The sequence below is a fragment of the Talpa occidentalis genome, unplaced genomic scaffold, assembly GCF_014898055.3.
Source record: "Talpa occidentalis isolate TD23 unplaced genomic scaffold, MPIMG_talOcc4v2.1 talOcc4.14, whole genome shotgun sequence".
Classification (NCBI taxonomy): domain Eukaryota; kingdom Metazoa; phylum Chordata; class Mammalia; order Eulipotyphla; family Talpidae; genus Talpa; species Talpa occidentalis.
In genome coordinates, this window is record NW_023601433.1 from 69,558,271 (window position 1) to 69,573,116 (window position 14,846).

A 14,846-nucleotide genomic window follows, 5' to 3' on the forward strand; every position below is an offset into this window, starting at 1 on the left:
ACTAAGACAGCCACTGCTAGTTATTTGGCACTTCAGTGAAAATTGGAAATAGATACCCCTTCTTCAGGTAGATACGGGCCCTCCCTCAGAGGAGGAATCTACATTTGCCCCTTGAGATGCCTCAGTACCCTGGCACTTAATATTTAAATCCCCACCAATTAATATACTGGTAGAAGTACAAATATTTTAGGTGTTACAAATTTTAAGCTTCTCAAAGCCCTATCATTATCTTTCAAGGGCAGAAATATACATGTGGATGCACAGTAATCACTAATGCATTACTAATGCTTACTAGGTCGTAGCACATTTCTAAATACTTCATATAATTTCATAAGAATCAAATGAAATAATTTAAGTATTATTTTATAGCATAAAAACCAAGACAGACAGATCAATTAATTTGTGTGAAGTTATTATCAAGTCATAGGAATAGAATCTGAACCCAAACAGTCAAATACCACAGTCCTACTCTTTAAGCATAAATTATACTCCTTTACCAAACTGGTGAATAGCTTTGTTCAAAAGTCTTAGTTCTGTAAAATAACAGTGGTTTAAATTCTAGAATTTTAGACCAAGAGAATGAAATTTAATAGGATGCCAGAACTATAATCCTTAAAATCAAATGCCCCAAGCCTTAGAGAAATTCTTTCAAGAATATACTATTATGGGGCCTCCATGGTGGCACAGGGGTTAAGACGCAACCTATGAAGCTATCCACAGCCACTGCAGCACGTGTTCTATCCCCAGCCAGGGAGCTACCCACATGGTGCAGCAGACCTCTGCTGACTTGCCCGCTGCTCCCCTTAGCAGTGTATTTCAGTCAATCCGCCTGTTCTGTGCCCCACTCTCTCTGGTGAAACCTCACCCCAGCATAGCTCTGACCTGAACCCCAGTTCTTGTATGCATAAATAAATAAAAATCTTTTAAAAAAGAATATACTATTATGATGAAACATGATTTTGATTCCATGATTTAAAAGGTCAAACGATTTTAATTTTGACCAACCCCGAAGAATGGTCTAGCATTTTAATGATTAGCATTTTAATCCAGATGACCAATGTTACAAAATTATAACATTTCCATTTTATGTCTAAACTCAATAGTCTGTCGTAAGCTTACCTTAATTTTTTACAATTTTCTTTAAAAGCTCCTCACATTTTAGCAATAGAAAACATTTTGAAATCTCTTTATGAATTAATTTTACTTAGTATATGATAACTTAATATCATAACAATGAGAATGAAATCTTTTTCAAAAGCAAGAAGATAACTGAGGCTTTGCAAATAATTCAATAAGGATAACATTCTACTAAAAGTTAAAGCATTCTTAAAAACTGTCCTTAATATTTAAATCACCACCAATTAACATAGTTTTTCCAAATGATACATATGCATAAAGTAAGTTGTTTCATGGAGTCAGCTTGTTTTCAATTTTGTTATGGATTCATGAATACTGACAATAGGAAAACACTAGATATTTTAGAAATTATGTCACTTATGTAGTAGTAACAGTTTTATATTTCTGTAGTGACAACATTCACTGGAGTGGTTCAGATGAGATCTACTATATAAATCCATGTAGAGAAGAAATAAAGAAAAATAGATGATGAATTTTAAAAATTGGATGATGCGCTGATAAAATAATGTGTCCCAAAATAGAGCAACCATTATCTCCAGGGCTGTATGGTTATCACCTGTGCCAACATTTATCTAACAAGATGCTGGAGGATAAATTTTTAAAGAGAATCAATTTCCTTCCCTGCAAAGTAATTTAAAACATTTTTATATTCATTTATTTAAAATAAACTATGGAGCGAATATGACAAATGTGCATGGATGAAGCATTAAACAAAATTTCAAAGGCAATTTTTGTATGACATGACATGGAATTTTGGGAGGTAATGCATTCACTCTCCATGGGCTAATTACATTTTAAAGGAAAATTATGAAACAAACTGAATTTCAATAATATTTGCTTCAAATTATATATGAACATATGTGTGTGCATACAGATACCCACTTGCTCTGGGGAATAACTGAATGAGGGCATGTGGGTGGCATGTGGGTGGCATGTGGGTGGGGCAAGCAAGAACACATGCTTATATACTGCAGTACTGTGCCTTCTTTACTTTGCCAGTGTGTTAAAGAGAGTAAAAGAAATACTAGATACACTATTTCAAAATGTACAAGTGTACTATCTTATTTTTATGAGTTATGCCAATAAATCAAATGTTTTATTCTCTGGGAAAATATGGGAAATTTTCTCATTTTAAACATTTCATAAAATAATTTAAATGCTCCATAAAATAGCATATAGGCAATATATATACCAACAAATTATGGAATACCAAACAGAAATTCTCTAAATAAAACTGTATTATATCCTGTTTAGAAAATTTACAATATTAAGTAGCACATTAATGATTCTGACAGTCCTAAGATTAAAAACAAACATTTACTCAATTACCTATACTCAAGATTTGTCAAATTATTTGATCTTTTTGTTCTGCTTAATCAAATAGATATGCTGTTTTTAGAAAATACTTTGGGAAACATTACAAATAGTTTCTTATTTCATTCCAATGCTTGTGTCTATTTCACTAAAATTTATATAGTTTTAAATAAACAGACTGAAAAGAGAAATAATTATGGGTCAAATAAAACTTTAAAGTTAAATAGTACAAGGTTTTCAAAATTAATTCTGAAACTTAATGAAGTTTTGATTTGTTATTTATATATTAAAATATATAAATATATATATTCAAATATATTATATATATTTATATTTAAATATATAAATATATAAAATATATAAATATATATTTATATTTAAATATATAAATATTTAAAAACAAGGTCTCTAGAGAAGACTAATAAATATACACTAGACTTTAAGGTTACAGAATAGGATTTCCTTTATGACTCAAGGAGCTAAAGACTCAATAAAAATAGAAGCAAAAGAAAGTATACTTTTGATACTAAAACTAGGTAAGTACTAAAATTCACTTTTGGTTTATTTCTTTACTTGATCATAACTAGAAATTTCAAAATATAAACTGATATAACTAGCATATATTTATTACTCCGTTATAACCTGATTATATTGTTCTAAGTATGATGAAAACATAACATAAGATGTTATAGGTTTATGAAATAAAATCACAGGTAGTAGGGCTTTTTAAACTAAAAAAATTCATAAAACAATCATTAATCATCTACAGTAAAATCCTATTTTCTGAATTTGGCCTTGACAGCAGAGATACAATGTGAGTACAACTTAGGTTGAGATTTCCCACAATGTTTAAACTTGACTATATCATAATTATAAAAACCAGAAATTATATGGAACTTTTTTGGGGACTTGTTACTGTTTCTATTCACCAACTCAAAATTATCATTCACATATTATTTCAATATTTATTTTGTGTTATCTATATTCCAGGTGGTAGTCTGGGCATTAAAGACACAGAAGCAAACACCTTGAAAAATTTTAAATCCTGGCTCCTATATAGCTTATGCTTTAGCTCCATGGGGAAGCATCTAATAAACAAAGACAAAAAAGGTATCAAGTGGAAACAAGTGATCTGAGATAAATAAAGCAGCTTAAGGCAATACAGAATGTCAGGTGTTGTGTGTGTAAGAGGGTGGGACATACCTATTTTTAGGTACTGGTCAGGAAAGTTTGCTTTAAAAGGTAATATTTGAGCAGAGATCCAAAGGGAGTAAGGCAGAGAGTTTAGTGAATATCCGTGGAACAAGTTTCAGGACTGGGGCTGTAGTGCCGGGGCTCTGGGGCGGCCATGTCCCAGGACTGCAGGAAGGTTGGCGAGGCTACAGGCGGGATGCCCATGGAAGACAGATATAGGGTCAGGGAGGTAAGCGGTATGATGGGGAGGTAGTAGAGAGTTCGTAGGAATGCAGGATTTCAGATTCTATTCTGAGTGACACGGGAAGTACACAGAGGGTTCTGAGAAGAGTATCACCATCATACTGGCTGCTTTGTGGAGAATGTACTGGGAGTGTGAGGGAACAGATGAAAGTCTCAGTAAACAGAACAGCAATTCTAGGTGGGGGCACAAGCTTGTCATCTAAGCAAATTTTAAGTAAATTTCAGTAAAAATTTTAGTAATTTTTCCAAACCCACTCCAGGATTTATTCTAAGATAAAGTAATTTGACAATGAAGAGGTCTTTCTTTGAACCCGTTAAATTTACAAAGAAATAAGCTTTAGGCAGTAAAAAGCACTGTTTAAATGAAAGATTGTTTACTAATAATCAGAACTATTCTACTTGGCTCTTGATTCAGATGAGTCACCAACTAGGTACAATTTAGTTTGTGGAGCCGTGTGGCCCCAGATGGTGGGAATTTGTTTCATCAAAGTAAACATTAAAAAATAGGTATTGAGTATACACAATTTCTTTTTTTAAAAAGGAAAATTTTAAAAAAAGGAAATATTTTTTGAGGGCAAAATGGCTCTGGATTTAGCACAATGTAGGAAATTCAGAGCAAATGCTTTAAAATCACATTAGAAGTTCTGTGTCTGCTGAACTAGGAATAATACTCTGATGATGAGATTTGTGGAACATATTAGCCAATGGCTGTAAATGAGCTCACCGATAAATGGGATGGAAGCCAGGGAGTCACCAGGCGGGCTGGTACTCGAGGCCTTCCTCTCCTCCATTCTTTTTATGTGGACCTCGCGCCGCGCATCATTGGGCAGCCAGCAGGTAGTATCTGACCCAGTCTCCTGGTCATTCACAGCCAGGATGTAAGACTGATGCCTTAGTGGCTGCGGTGTTTGGCGACCGGATGGAGGTTTTTCTCTTAGGATGACAGCATCTTTATTATCCAAAGTATTTGATTGCTGAATTTCAGCCTCTTGTAAATTTATATCTTGATTCCTCTGAGTGACAGATAATTCTAAATCTGAAGTGCCAGAATTCTCACTTATCAGAGGGACAGGTTTAACAGAAATTCCAGATTGAGAGTGGGTTTTCCCAGCCTCCACCTGGTGACTGGGGGCGTTCTCGGTTCTTAACCATGTCTGTTGATTCAATAGACTGTTTTGATGCAAGTGATTTACTGGTCTTTGGTCTTTGATAGAAACAAGCGAGTTCTGGCTAAATGATGGTTTTGTGACATGTGTAGAAGGCGCTTTCAGAGAATTACTTCGGACTTTCACAAGAGGTGACCTGTCTTGTGAAATACCTCGAGACTGTGACATTCCACAAGTAGTTTGAAAATTTCTGTTTGACTGCGGTGGTTTTAGATCCGGTGGTATTTTTTTGAACTGAGACGCAGAACCCAGTCCTCTGCAGGTCATTCGCCTATTATCAGAATTAACACTTGGAGCCACAGTGAAATTTGAACCTCGAAAAGGTTTATGAATTTCTTGTTGCCTAGATCTTTCATAAATGCCTCGTCTATCATCCTGTTCAGTAAAACCACTCCACTTATAAGTCTGTTTTCGCTCTCCATTTGAATCAGGTATTTGATTTTCAGAACTGACATTTTCTAAAGTTTCACCCTGCCCCTCAATATAATCCCATGAACGAGTTCTATGATTACTAAAACTAACAGCTGGAGATGTCAGTGCTCCTTGAGATGCACTTCTGGGACAATACTTCATTAACACTGAATCCTCCAGCCGCTCCTGGGACACGCTGCGTTGCCGGATCTGGACAGACTGAGGCCCTCGGTCATGAGAGGTGCTTCGACGTCGTACCTGCAAAGTGGTGCGGTTTGGTACCACCTGATTATAATCTGTTGTGCTCTGAGATGCTGCTCGTAAGCTATCTAGTCTTTCTTGAATTGTCCGACAACCCATGTGCAATCGTCTGTTATCAATATACTCTTTGTAAGTTTTATAATTTCTCCAATCTATGTGCTGATGGGTATTTGGAGAATAATGATTAGCAGATACAGAAGGAGAATCCACAGCTTGAGGTCTACTGCTTGAGATTCCTTCTGAATGTCCACTGTAATTGCCAGATTTAAGTAAAATTCCAGAAGGCTCCAATGACCTGGCACCTGTTGTCTGCTGAATTAGGTGGGCAGTGGGAATTGATGATGATGGTGATGTGGTTCTTGACACATTTTTTAAAGAGGTCTGTTCATTTACGCCATACCTCACTTCTTCAGTTCTATGTGAAGGAACTGTATGGTTGTTTCTATTAGTTAACAAATCTACAACCTTCTCAGAAGGCACAATGACAGTCCTTACACTTTCATTGCAAACACACACTGCTGTGTTTGACTTTGCAACATCTGTTGGTGATGGAGGCACTTGTATTTCCATTCTATAAGCCCTGGCAGGTTGTGTCAGTACTGGTGTACTGGTCTGCTGTTTGTTCGAAGATGAGTCTGGAGGAGATATTTCAACGGGCTGTGCCATGGCTGAAGGGGCAGATGGCAGCCAAGGATAGCAAACTGGTGGTGGTTCAGGTATGTTGCGGGCATTGCCACTGTAGGCTTCGTTGCCTTTCAGGTAGGCATCCTGAGAATATGCCTACATGGAAATGAAAGAAAAGTGTCATAAAAGTGTCATCTGAGATTCATAAAATGGACAGTAATTTCTGTTCTTACAGTGCACTGTTGTACAGTGCCCTACCTTGTTCTTGAATGACATTCACTACAGCATGCATGCAAACACACACAAAGTTACTCCAAAAATTGGAAAGGGGTTCTCTTTCAGAAATCAAATAAATTGTAGAATTTGCAACAAATAGAAATTAAACTGCTCATTTCTCAAAAGATCTGAAACATGAAATTTTCCTTCAACCAATTAGATATAGTCATGTTACTCCTAAGATTTTCCCCATTCAGGTTTTATGATTTTTCAGCAGTCGGCAGGTTAAATGGCTGCCTAATAAATCTCAGCAAAAGAAAATTTTGATCTTTTGCCAGAGTGAAGGTGAAGGTATTAAAAATCTTATTCAAATACATTTTAAGCACTACTGTTATCATAAATATAATTGAAGTGTCTTGTCAATTAATGATTACTGAATCACTAGAAATAATATTGATAAATTAAATCTTTAAACAGCCATGCTAAATATTTTAATTAGAGATGTATATGCATGTTTAAGAAATCAAGCACATACATTAGAGATCTGAACATGAAAAAAGATAATTCATCATTTTTATATAATTTGTATTTTTATCTTAAGCTAATACAAAATAATAATGTACAAATTTATTTGGTCTCTTTCACTGATCATAAGGAGACATTATTATAAATAGGCAGGCATGCACCTCAAATAATAACTATCAACTGTGAAATTAGATAACAATATTTGTAAAACCTTAAGAATAACTGAATTTGAATAGCTATTCTACAAAACACAGCCAATCAATGCAACTCAGGACTGTGTTCCACATCAGAGACAGTTAGGTGTGATGTCATATTACATATCGTCCCCTAATCAAAACAAGAACAATTCGAGACTATGATCATATCCTATCTTTGCATTAGACAGCTAGCAAAGCTCAAGTGCAGCCACAAACATAACACAACAGCAAAGTATTAGGGAAAGAAAGAAGGTGAGAGACTTAAAAAAATACAAGTGCAGATAAATATTATGTTTTAATGCCAGTTATGTACAGGATACAAAAGAAAACCAAACATAAAATAAAAAATAAAGAAAACCGCATGTCACAAACACATTCTGCAAATTAGTAAGATTAACTCTATCAAGGGATTGCTCTAAGCAAACTCACAATTTTAATAGATTGACTTATTACAAATTTACAAAACGTTACTTAAAAAGCAAGGAAATGGCTTCTGTGCATTTCTTACCAGAGCTGTGACATCCTTTGTAAATTGTAGCTAGCAGAAAATAGGAAAACATAGTAGAAGCTGCTTACTGACATAAAGACAGAATCATGTTGTCATATTGATGCTGGAAACAGCAAGCTAAAAATACATCTATACTGATTTCTCTGGAAGGTACCAAGAGAGGTAAAGGGAAGTGAAGCATAAAGAATAACTTCAGTATCCTTCTGAGCATCTTTCCCCCAGGTTTTTCTCAGGTTCTTATTTGATTTGTCTACCGTTCTTGAAAGCAAAATACTTCTGGTGACATGCATTCCTAATAAATATTTTCTTCAATATGCACTGCTGTCTGATAACGTGCTACAAAGCTTCCCTTCCACGAGAGCAACATTGATGTCTCTCATTTCCCCTGAGCTTCTTCCATCTCTGCTTCCAGATGACGAAACAAATGCTCTATTATGCATTTAAAATAGTACAACCTCCTCCTTCCCCTGTAAATCAGAGCATAACCACAAGCTGTCAGCTGACTGCTGTTGCTATTCACTATGATTTTGGAAAAAAAGAATGACTGTTTTTATCAGATACAATTCATCCCCAAATTAAGACCTTTTAACACTCTACCTTTTGTACTGTTTTATTAGTTGTGACAATACTGAACAGACACAAAAATATTACTCCCAGCGTAATTCATTTTAACTTACAATGAATATTATAGAGAATAAACTAGAATGCAGTGAGAAATTAAGATAACGTAAATTAGGACCAAGTTTAAAAAAATGCATGCCATAATATCTTTAAGACACAAATACAGTCAATTAAAATATGCATTTTAAGTATGTGCACTAACACAATAAGCCTATCTTTTTAATGCTGATTATATTCACACCAATATAGGAAACTGTGTCTGGATGAGTGAACTCTGTTACATTACATCCCACAGCATGTCTGTGTGATTTTATTAAGCTTCACTTGAAAAGAAGTAGAAGGGGCGTGTTCTGTGGAAGGGAAAAGCTGGTTGGTATACTTCTTGGCTTCTCAAAACCTCTACTACATTAGTATGTTGTAAAATTTGAAAGGATAGTGCAAATATATTTGACCAAGGAAGCCATTTTTACCCCCCAGAGATTGTAACATGATTTGAATTTCTGCTGGGAAAGGTTGTTCTAGAACTAACAATTTAAAGATTATTATCCTTTGAATAAAAGACTACTATTCTTTATTCAAATTTAGGAAAGAATATTATTCTTTTAGTAAAAGAATAAAGTCCCAGTCACTGGAACTATAACAATAGTCCTAACTAACTAAATGCTTAAAAAAAATATTTGACACACTTCAAACAACTCTAAGAGTTCCACATAACAATCCCTAAATACTCAACAGTCTATCATCATTGGTCCCCACTTCAGGGTAGTTATGGCTAGAGCGCCTTAAATATACACACATATACACCATGAATGAACAGCAGACTGAGTTGAGTAAACAGAATGCCATACAGGTATGGTACTGTTGTTTAATGTAAGCAGATATAGTTGAAATAAATGCAGTATGAATTCATTCCTAGAACATCACTGAATTTCCTCACATTTTCTTTTCAGTTTATAGCCCATTACTCTAAACAGACACTCTCCCTCCACCCCATATGTATCTTTTTTTTTTTTAAGTTCCTCGTTATGAAAAAGTTTAAGACCCAATACTATTCAGTCAACATCATGGGAAAATTAGCAGTGTCCTAAGGCCACTGTAGCTTAGTGTATGGCCCAAGTAAAACATGCACATATCTGGGAATAATTCTGGAACTATAAATATAAATTCCAGAATAAATTTAGGGAAGTTAGAAAAAGGCAATATGCATTTTAAGGGATTCTCTTCTTCCATGATGCTTTTAAGAGTTCCCCTAGAAGATTAACTGTTTACTAAGGAAAGTTCCAGGCTCCTTCAAGGAGGAAAGCATTCACATGGCTGAGGTAAACACTGGGTGGGTCATCTGGAATGATTACATAACACCCCACTCTTTTAGGTGAACATGGAAACCACTGATAAGGTTTTATATTCTGGGAATACAGTTGAAAACTCTATAGTCTGCTCATAGCTGTGATGGTGGCATGCTTTGTCTTGGGTGCTTGTACCAAATCTTTCTTTGAGACATCATGGTCTACAGATGGATGTTTTAATTATGCATTGGGAATCTCTGAATTGTCAGTGGGCACCAATTAAACAACATAAGGGGCCTCCCTGGTGGTGCAAGGGGTTAAGATGCAGCACTATGAAGCTATTCGCAGCCACTGCAGCATGAGTTCAATCCCTGGCCAGGGAGCTACCCACATGGCACAGCAGACCTCTCCTGACTAACCTGCTGTTCCCCTCAGCAGTGTATTTCAGTCAATCTGCCTTTTTTGTTCCCCACTCTGTCTCTGGTAAATCCTTTCACCCCCATCATAACACTGGCCTGTACCCCAGTTCTTGGATGCATAAATAAATAAATCTTTAAAAATAAACAACATAAAATACTATTTAAGCATAATGATGCAAATTTATATTCACTGGTAGTGATGTAATCATCCTACTTTAATTTGAAATGGCATGGCCTAGAGATTTTTGAAAACAGTATCATAAGAATTTCGTAGTCGGCTCTTAATAATGCTGATTTTTACATTTGTTTTAAGCCCAAATGAACACTTCATAATATATGCAGATGTTTTAGTCAATTTAGACAAAATTTAAATTTCCCCAACTGATTTGTCCTGTGAAATTAATAGGATATGACAAAACAATTTGAGCCAGTTTTCTCATCTAGCCCTTTAAATCCCTGTCCACATTCTTTCTTGAATTTCCTTCACTCCTATACTTAAGTTTTCTACCTGATAGCAATTAAGTAGTTTAAAAGTTTATATTTTAAAAGTAAAGTTATGCCTAATAAAAATAGAATCGGAGCAGCTCTATTATGTCTAGAGATTAAAAGGAGGGGCGGGGGCACAGAGAGAAAGTAAGAAAAGAAAGATGACCAACTGAACTCATTACTTGGCATTAGAATTGTAATAAGTATGTTAAATAAAATTTAATATTAACAGGCTGGATCTTAAATATAAGTAAAGTGCCTAACAGTAACTAAGTAATTCTAAAATAATCTTTCAGTTTAATTTTAGTAGAGTTGCATCAAAGTCAGTATCACATAACTATAACTATGCTATCCCTATACTATGTTTACTCTCTAATAAATGGTAAAAGGGAAAATGAAAACAAAAAGAAGATCTGCAGAATAAAAAAAAAAAAAACCAAACTGATAAGATTAAAATTCCTTCCTATCATTTCATTGTAAGCAGAGTGATCTGTTAAATTTAAGTTAGTTTAGTGATCTATTAAGTTTATCATAGGTAAATTTTTACTATGATAAAAGCAAAAATAACTACAAGTCTGTCTGTATGGTAAAATATATGACAGCTGTGCCACAGTGAGGGTGAAGGGGATAGTATATTTTATACCTTTCTAAATTATCAAAACTTTTCTAACAGTCATGTACTATTCTTATAATTACTTGAAAATAGATTTTAAAAGAGAATAAAATTACAGACATGCAGAATATGAAAGCACCCTTCAGAGTTCCTACTCTGGTTTCCCTAACTCAAGGACAAATTTGACCCACTTGACAAATGAGTAGCTCATTTTAAATAGAGTGTTCTACTGATTGTGGAACATATTAAATACTTATTTTGAAAGTAATTATAGTAGATCTAAAGAAAAACTTAAGTTAAATTACATTTTTCATGTATAGCACATATTCACCAAGTGGCTTATACAGCCCAGAAATGAGAGAGAACAAGGGCTCCACACTATTACTGTGCGCCAGTTAAACTCCTCATTTCAACCCAGAGGGAGTACAGGCGTGTGGTTTAAAGGCTTTAGTCTCAGATCTGTCTGAGTTTAAATTCTAGTGTTATTACTTTCTCCTCCCTGTTAAACTGGAAAAGTTGATCAATCTTTCTGTGTTTAACACAGACCAACACTGAGTAGGCTCAACACTCTCCAGCCAAACATCAGACAGACTCACAAGTCTCCACAACTATCAGAACTGATCAACCTGAATTATAGTTTTGAACTTGAATTTTGGGGCCAAATACTTAACAAAGTATCTTACAGTACTGGATAAAAAGCAGAGGGTAAACACCATTTCAAAGGATAACAAAACCATTTGTTTTTTTGAAAATGAAACAGGAAGTGGTTTTTTTGTAATACTTTAAAAATATGAAAAATATATATCATTATAAAATACTGTCAAAATGACTAAAATGAATATAACAGGATTCATAGTTAATCTACAAAATACACGTTGGTTGGAAAAACTAGGTTGCCGGGCATAGGAGTACTATTATCTGCATTTGTTTAATAACATAATGAATTATTTCTAAATTTACCATATGGTTTTTAACATGGTATCACTGTTATCTATAAATTAGGAAATTTATTTTTATATACTGTCCTTACATGAGTAAAATTTTAAACCAAATTAAATTTTCTGAGCCACCTTTCAAAAGTGAGCTGAACATCTCTAGAATAATCTGGTTCATTTGTCCCTTCGGGAGCCTAAGCTCCATGCTTGGGTCAATAATTTTCATAATGGCTGTAAAATATTAATGTTTATTCTTTCTATATAATGAATATTCCACTTCACAGGGAGAAATACATCTTTAAAAGAAATACATCTTTGTATAACATTAAAATCAACATAAATATTTCTGAGAGTCCCTTATTGAACATTTTAGCTCTATGATCTGTTAGAAGTATTTCTTACATATGTTTTATAAAATCCTAGGTTTTCTTTGTGTTTTAAAATAGCTTAAAAAATGACACTTGTAGATATTCCAGCTAAAAATATGTAAAGAGAAGGCAGTTGCCACATCCTAATGTCCTTTAGGGAACATTATATGGTAAGCAATAATCATATAAATTTCTTTGATTTCCAAATAAATGATCTGGCACATTCATCTATGAAAGAAGCTTAGGTTTAAAGTAAAATTCTCCTTTACCATTAAGGGTATATGCTATTAATATCTTATGATAAATATAATTGAAATAACATATTTTAAAAACAAACTTACAATATACCAGAAACCTTTACTGATGAAGCTGGTAGATCTGTGTGCTCAATTAATCTACTGATCCCAATGTTCCCTGTATTTGCACATTTTGAATTTTATCTTTACTTTAAATGTATTCATTCCAAATAAAACATAATCAAACCAAGTAATCTAATGATCTAATGATCTAATGATCGCATCATCAGAACATTACTCCTTCCAGTACTGCAATTTCTACTGTTCCAGTACCTTCACCGTGGAAAGGAAAGAATCCACTGAAGATGAGAGAGAGTTTAGTTTGGAAGTGCATTCTGTCTCAGTCATTGGACTGCAAGGCAGATTGAAGGGGAAGGGCTCGCTACATGCCCAGATGATCTAATCATCATGTCTGTGTAATGGAACATGACAGAATCCCCTATTTACTGCTCATCTATGACATCCATTGCCTCCAATGGTTATGTCTGCTGCTCACTCACTAAGCTGAATTATCAGGATAGAAACCCCACAGTGAACTCCATCTGCCTGGGAAAACTATAGGGGATAGCTGCACCTTCCCCGTTGGGATCCCTCCCAATTCCCTGTCCTGAAAAAAGGTAATTTGTTATCAATAAGAAGCTACTCCTAAATGAAAGCAACCAGTGCTCGCTTCGGCAGCACATATACTAAATGAAAGCAACCAATTTGAAGAACATAAGTTGATCTTCACGGACTTTAGCTAATTATATTTTACACGACAATGAAGAAATCAAATAATTACAATCAGCTTTAGTGGTATTTTCTATAAAAATGCTTACAGAAGATTATTTAAGACTTTTTAGTGAGTGAAGTGCAACAACTGCCTTACCAATGAAAAACATTCCTATTTCTACTCCCACCACAAAGATTCCCCAAGTTTCCTATTTTTCTTAAATGGGGGAAAAAAAAACACAACTATTTACCAAAAGGAACTTAAAAAACACACAAACTTCAATGGCCATTGCCATTTCTTAGATTTAATTGTTGGCTTTCAGTGTGTTCTAAATGGTTTTGCTCATGCTGCTTTATTCTACTGAGCTGCAAAGTCATGTTAGAAAAAGTATTATTTTCTATAATGAAATTTATCTATTTTATCATGTTTGCCTTAAGCAATACTTAACATGAATAAAGGAGTTAAGTATTTCAATCAATTTATTTTTGAGAAAAAAAATTTTAGACTAAATGCAAAGTTTTAGGCAATATAGCTACTTCCCTTTCTTCATGAAGACCCTAACAAAACTTTCCTTCAATTGTGAACATTACTTCTGATGCAGTGAATTGATACTATTAACCAAACTGCTTGCAAAGTAAATTTACAAACAGTTATATTTATTGGAAAATTGGGAAATGTCCATCATAAAATTTCTGTCCTTGTATATAAAAAAAGATTCTAATTCCTAGAGCTATGTACTTGTACCCTGAGCTTTGGCGTTTGGTCAAAGGACTATTTATATTAATAAAACAATGAAACAAACTCTAGGAATTCCATTCCAAATGACAACACTAAACATCACTGTGTAATCAATGAAATAGTCTCATGTTGCTTAACTGTATTGACAATATGATTTTTTTTGGAGTGTGGGGGGGGAACAGAATTCAGACTGCTAAATGAACCAGAGGGGTTTTTTCCCCCTTCAGAATCATTTTTTATTCAGTCAACTTCCATCTTAAAGGATTTTTATTTTACAACATTCATGACTATAAAAAAATTTATATTTAAATAAAACTTACCACTTGGAGAATATCTTCATCTTTTGGCATAACACTAAGTTCTAATGTTGTATCACTGAAATTGAATACACATATATTATTTTAGGGGAGGTGAAAATGTTTAAGAAAGATATAAAAGAGAAATAGTTAACTCGGAATATTTTTAATTGTTAATGAGTTTAAATCGGTTTTTAAATTCTTTACTTTTCACATCCAACTCATTAAAATGAAGTTGCTTTTATACATATAAAATAATTCCATGCAAAAGAGAACACCC

General features: G+C 34.2%; 1 protein-coding gene across 8 annotated transcripts in view; it reads right to left on the minus strand.

The window, feature by feature from the left end:
- ARHGAP21 (Rho GTPase activating protein 21) overlaps positions 1-14,846 on the minus strand; it is a 102,905-nt gene that overhangs the window by 24,560 nt on the left and 63,499 nt on the right. For 6 of the 8 annotated variants that reach the window (XM_037510721.2, XM_037510723.2, XM_037510722.2 and 3 more), the window contains exons 7-9: positions 14,591-14,645; positions 7,797-7,826; positions 4,613-6,506 (exon numbers count right to left, since the gene is read on the minus strand). In XM_037510721.2, the coding sequence (XP_037366618.2) occupies positions 4,613-6,506; positions 7,797-7,826; positions 14,591-14,645 (1,979 nt within the window). The remainder of the gene's footprint in view (positions 1-4,612; positions 6,507-7,796; positions 7,827-14,590; positions 14,646-14,846) is intronic. The other 2 variants (XM_037510724.2, XM_037510720.2) reach the window with 1 other exon arrangement.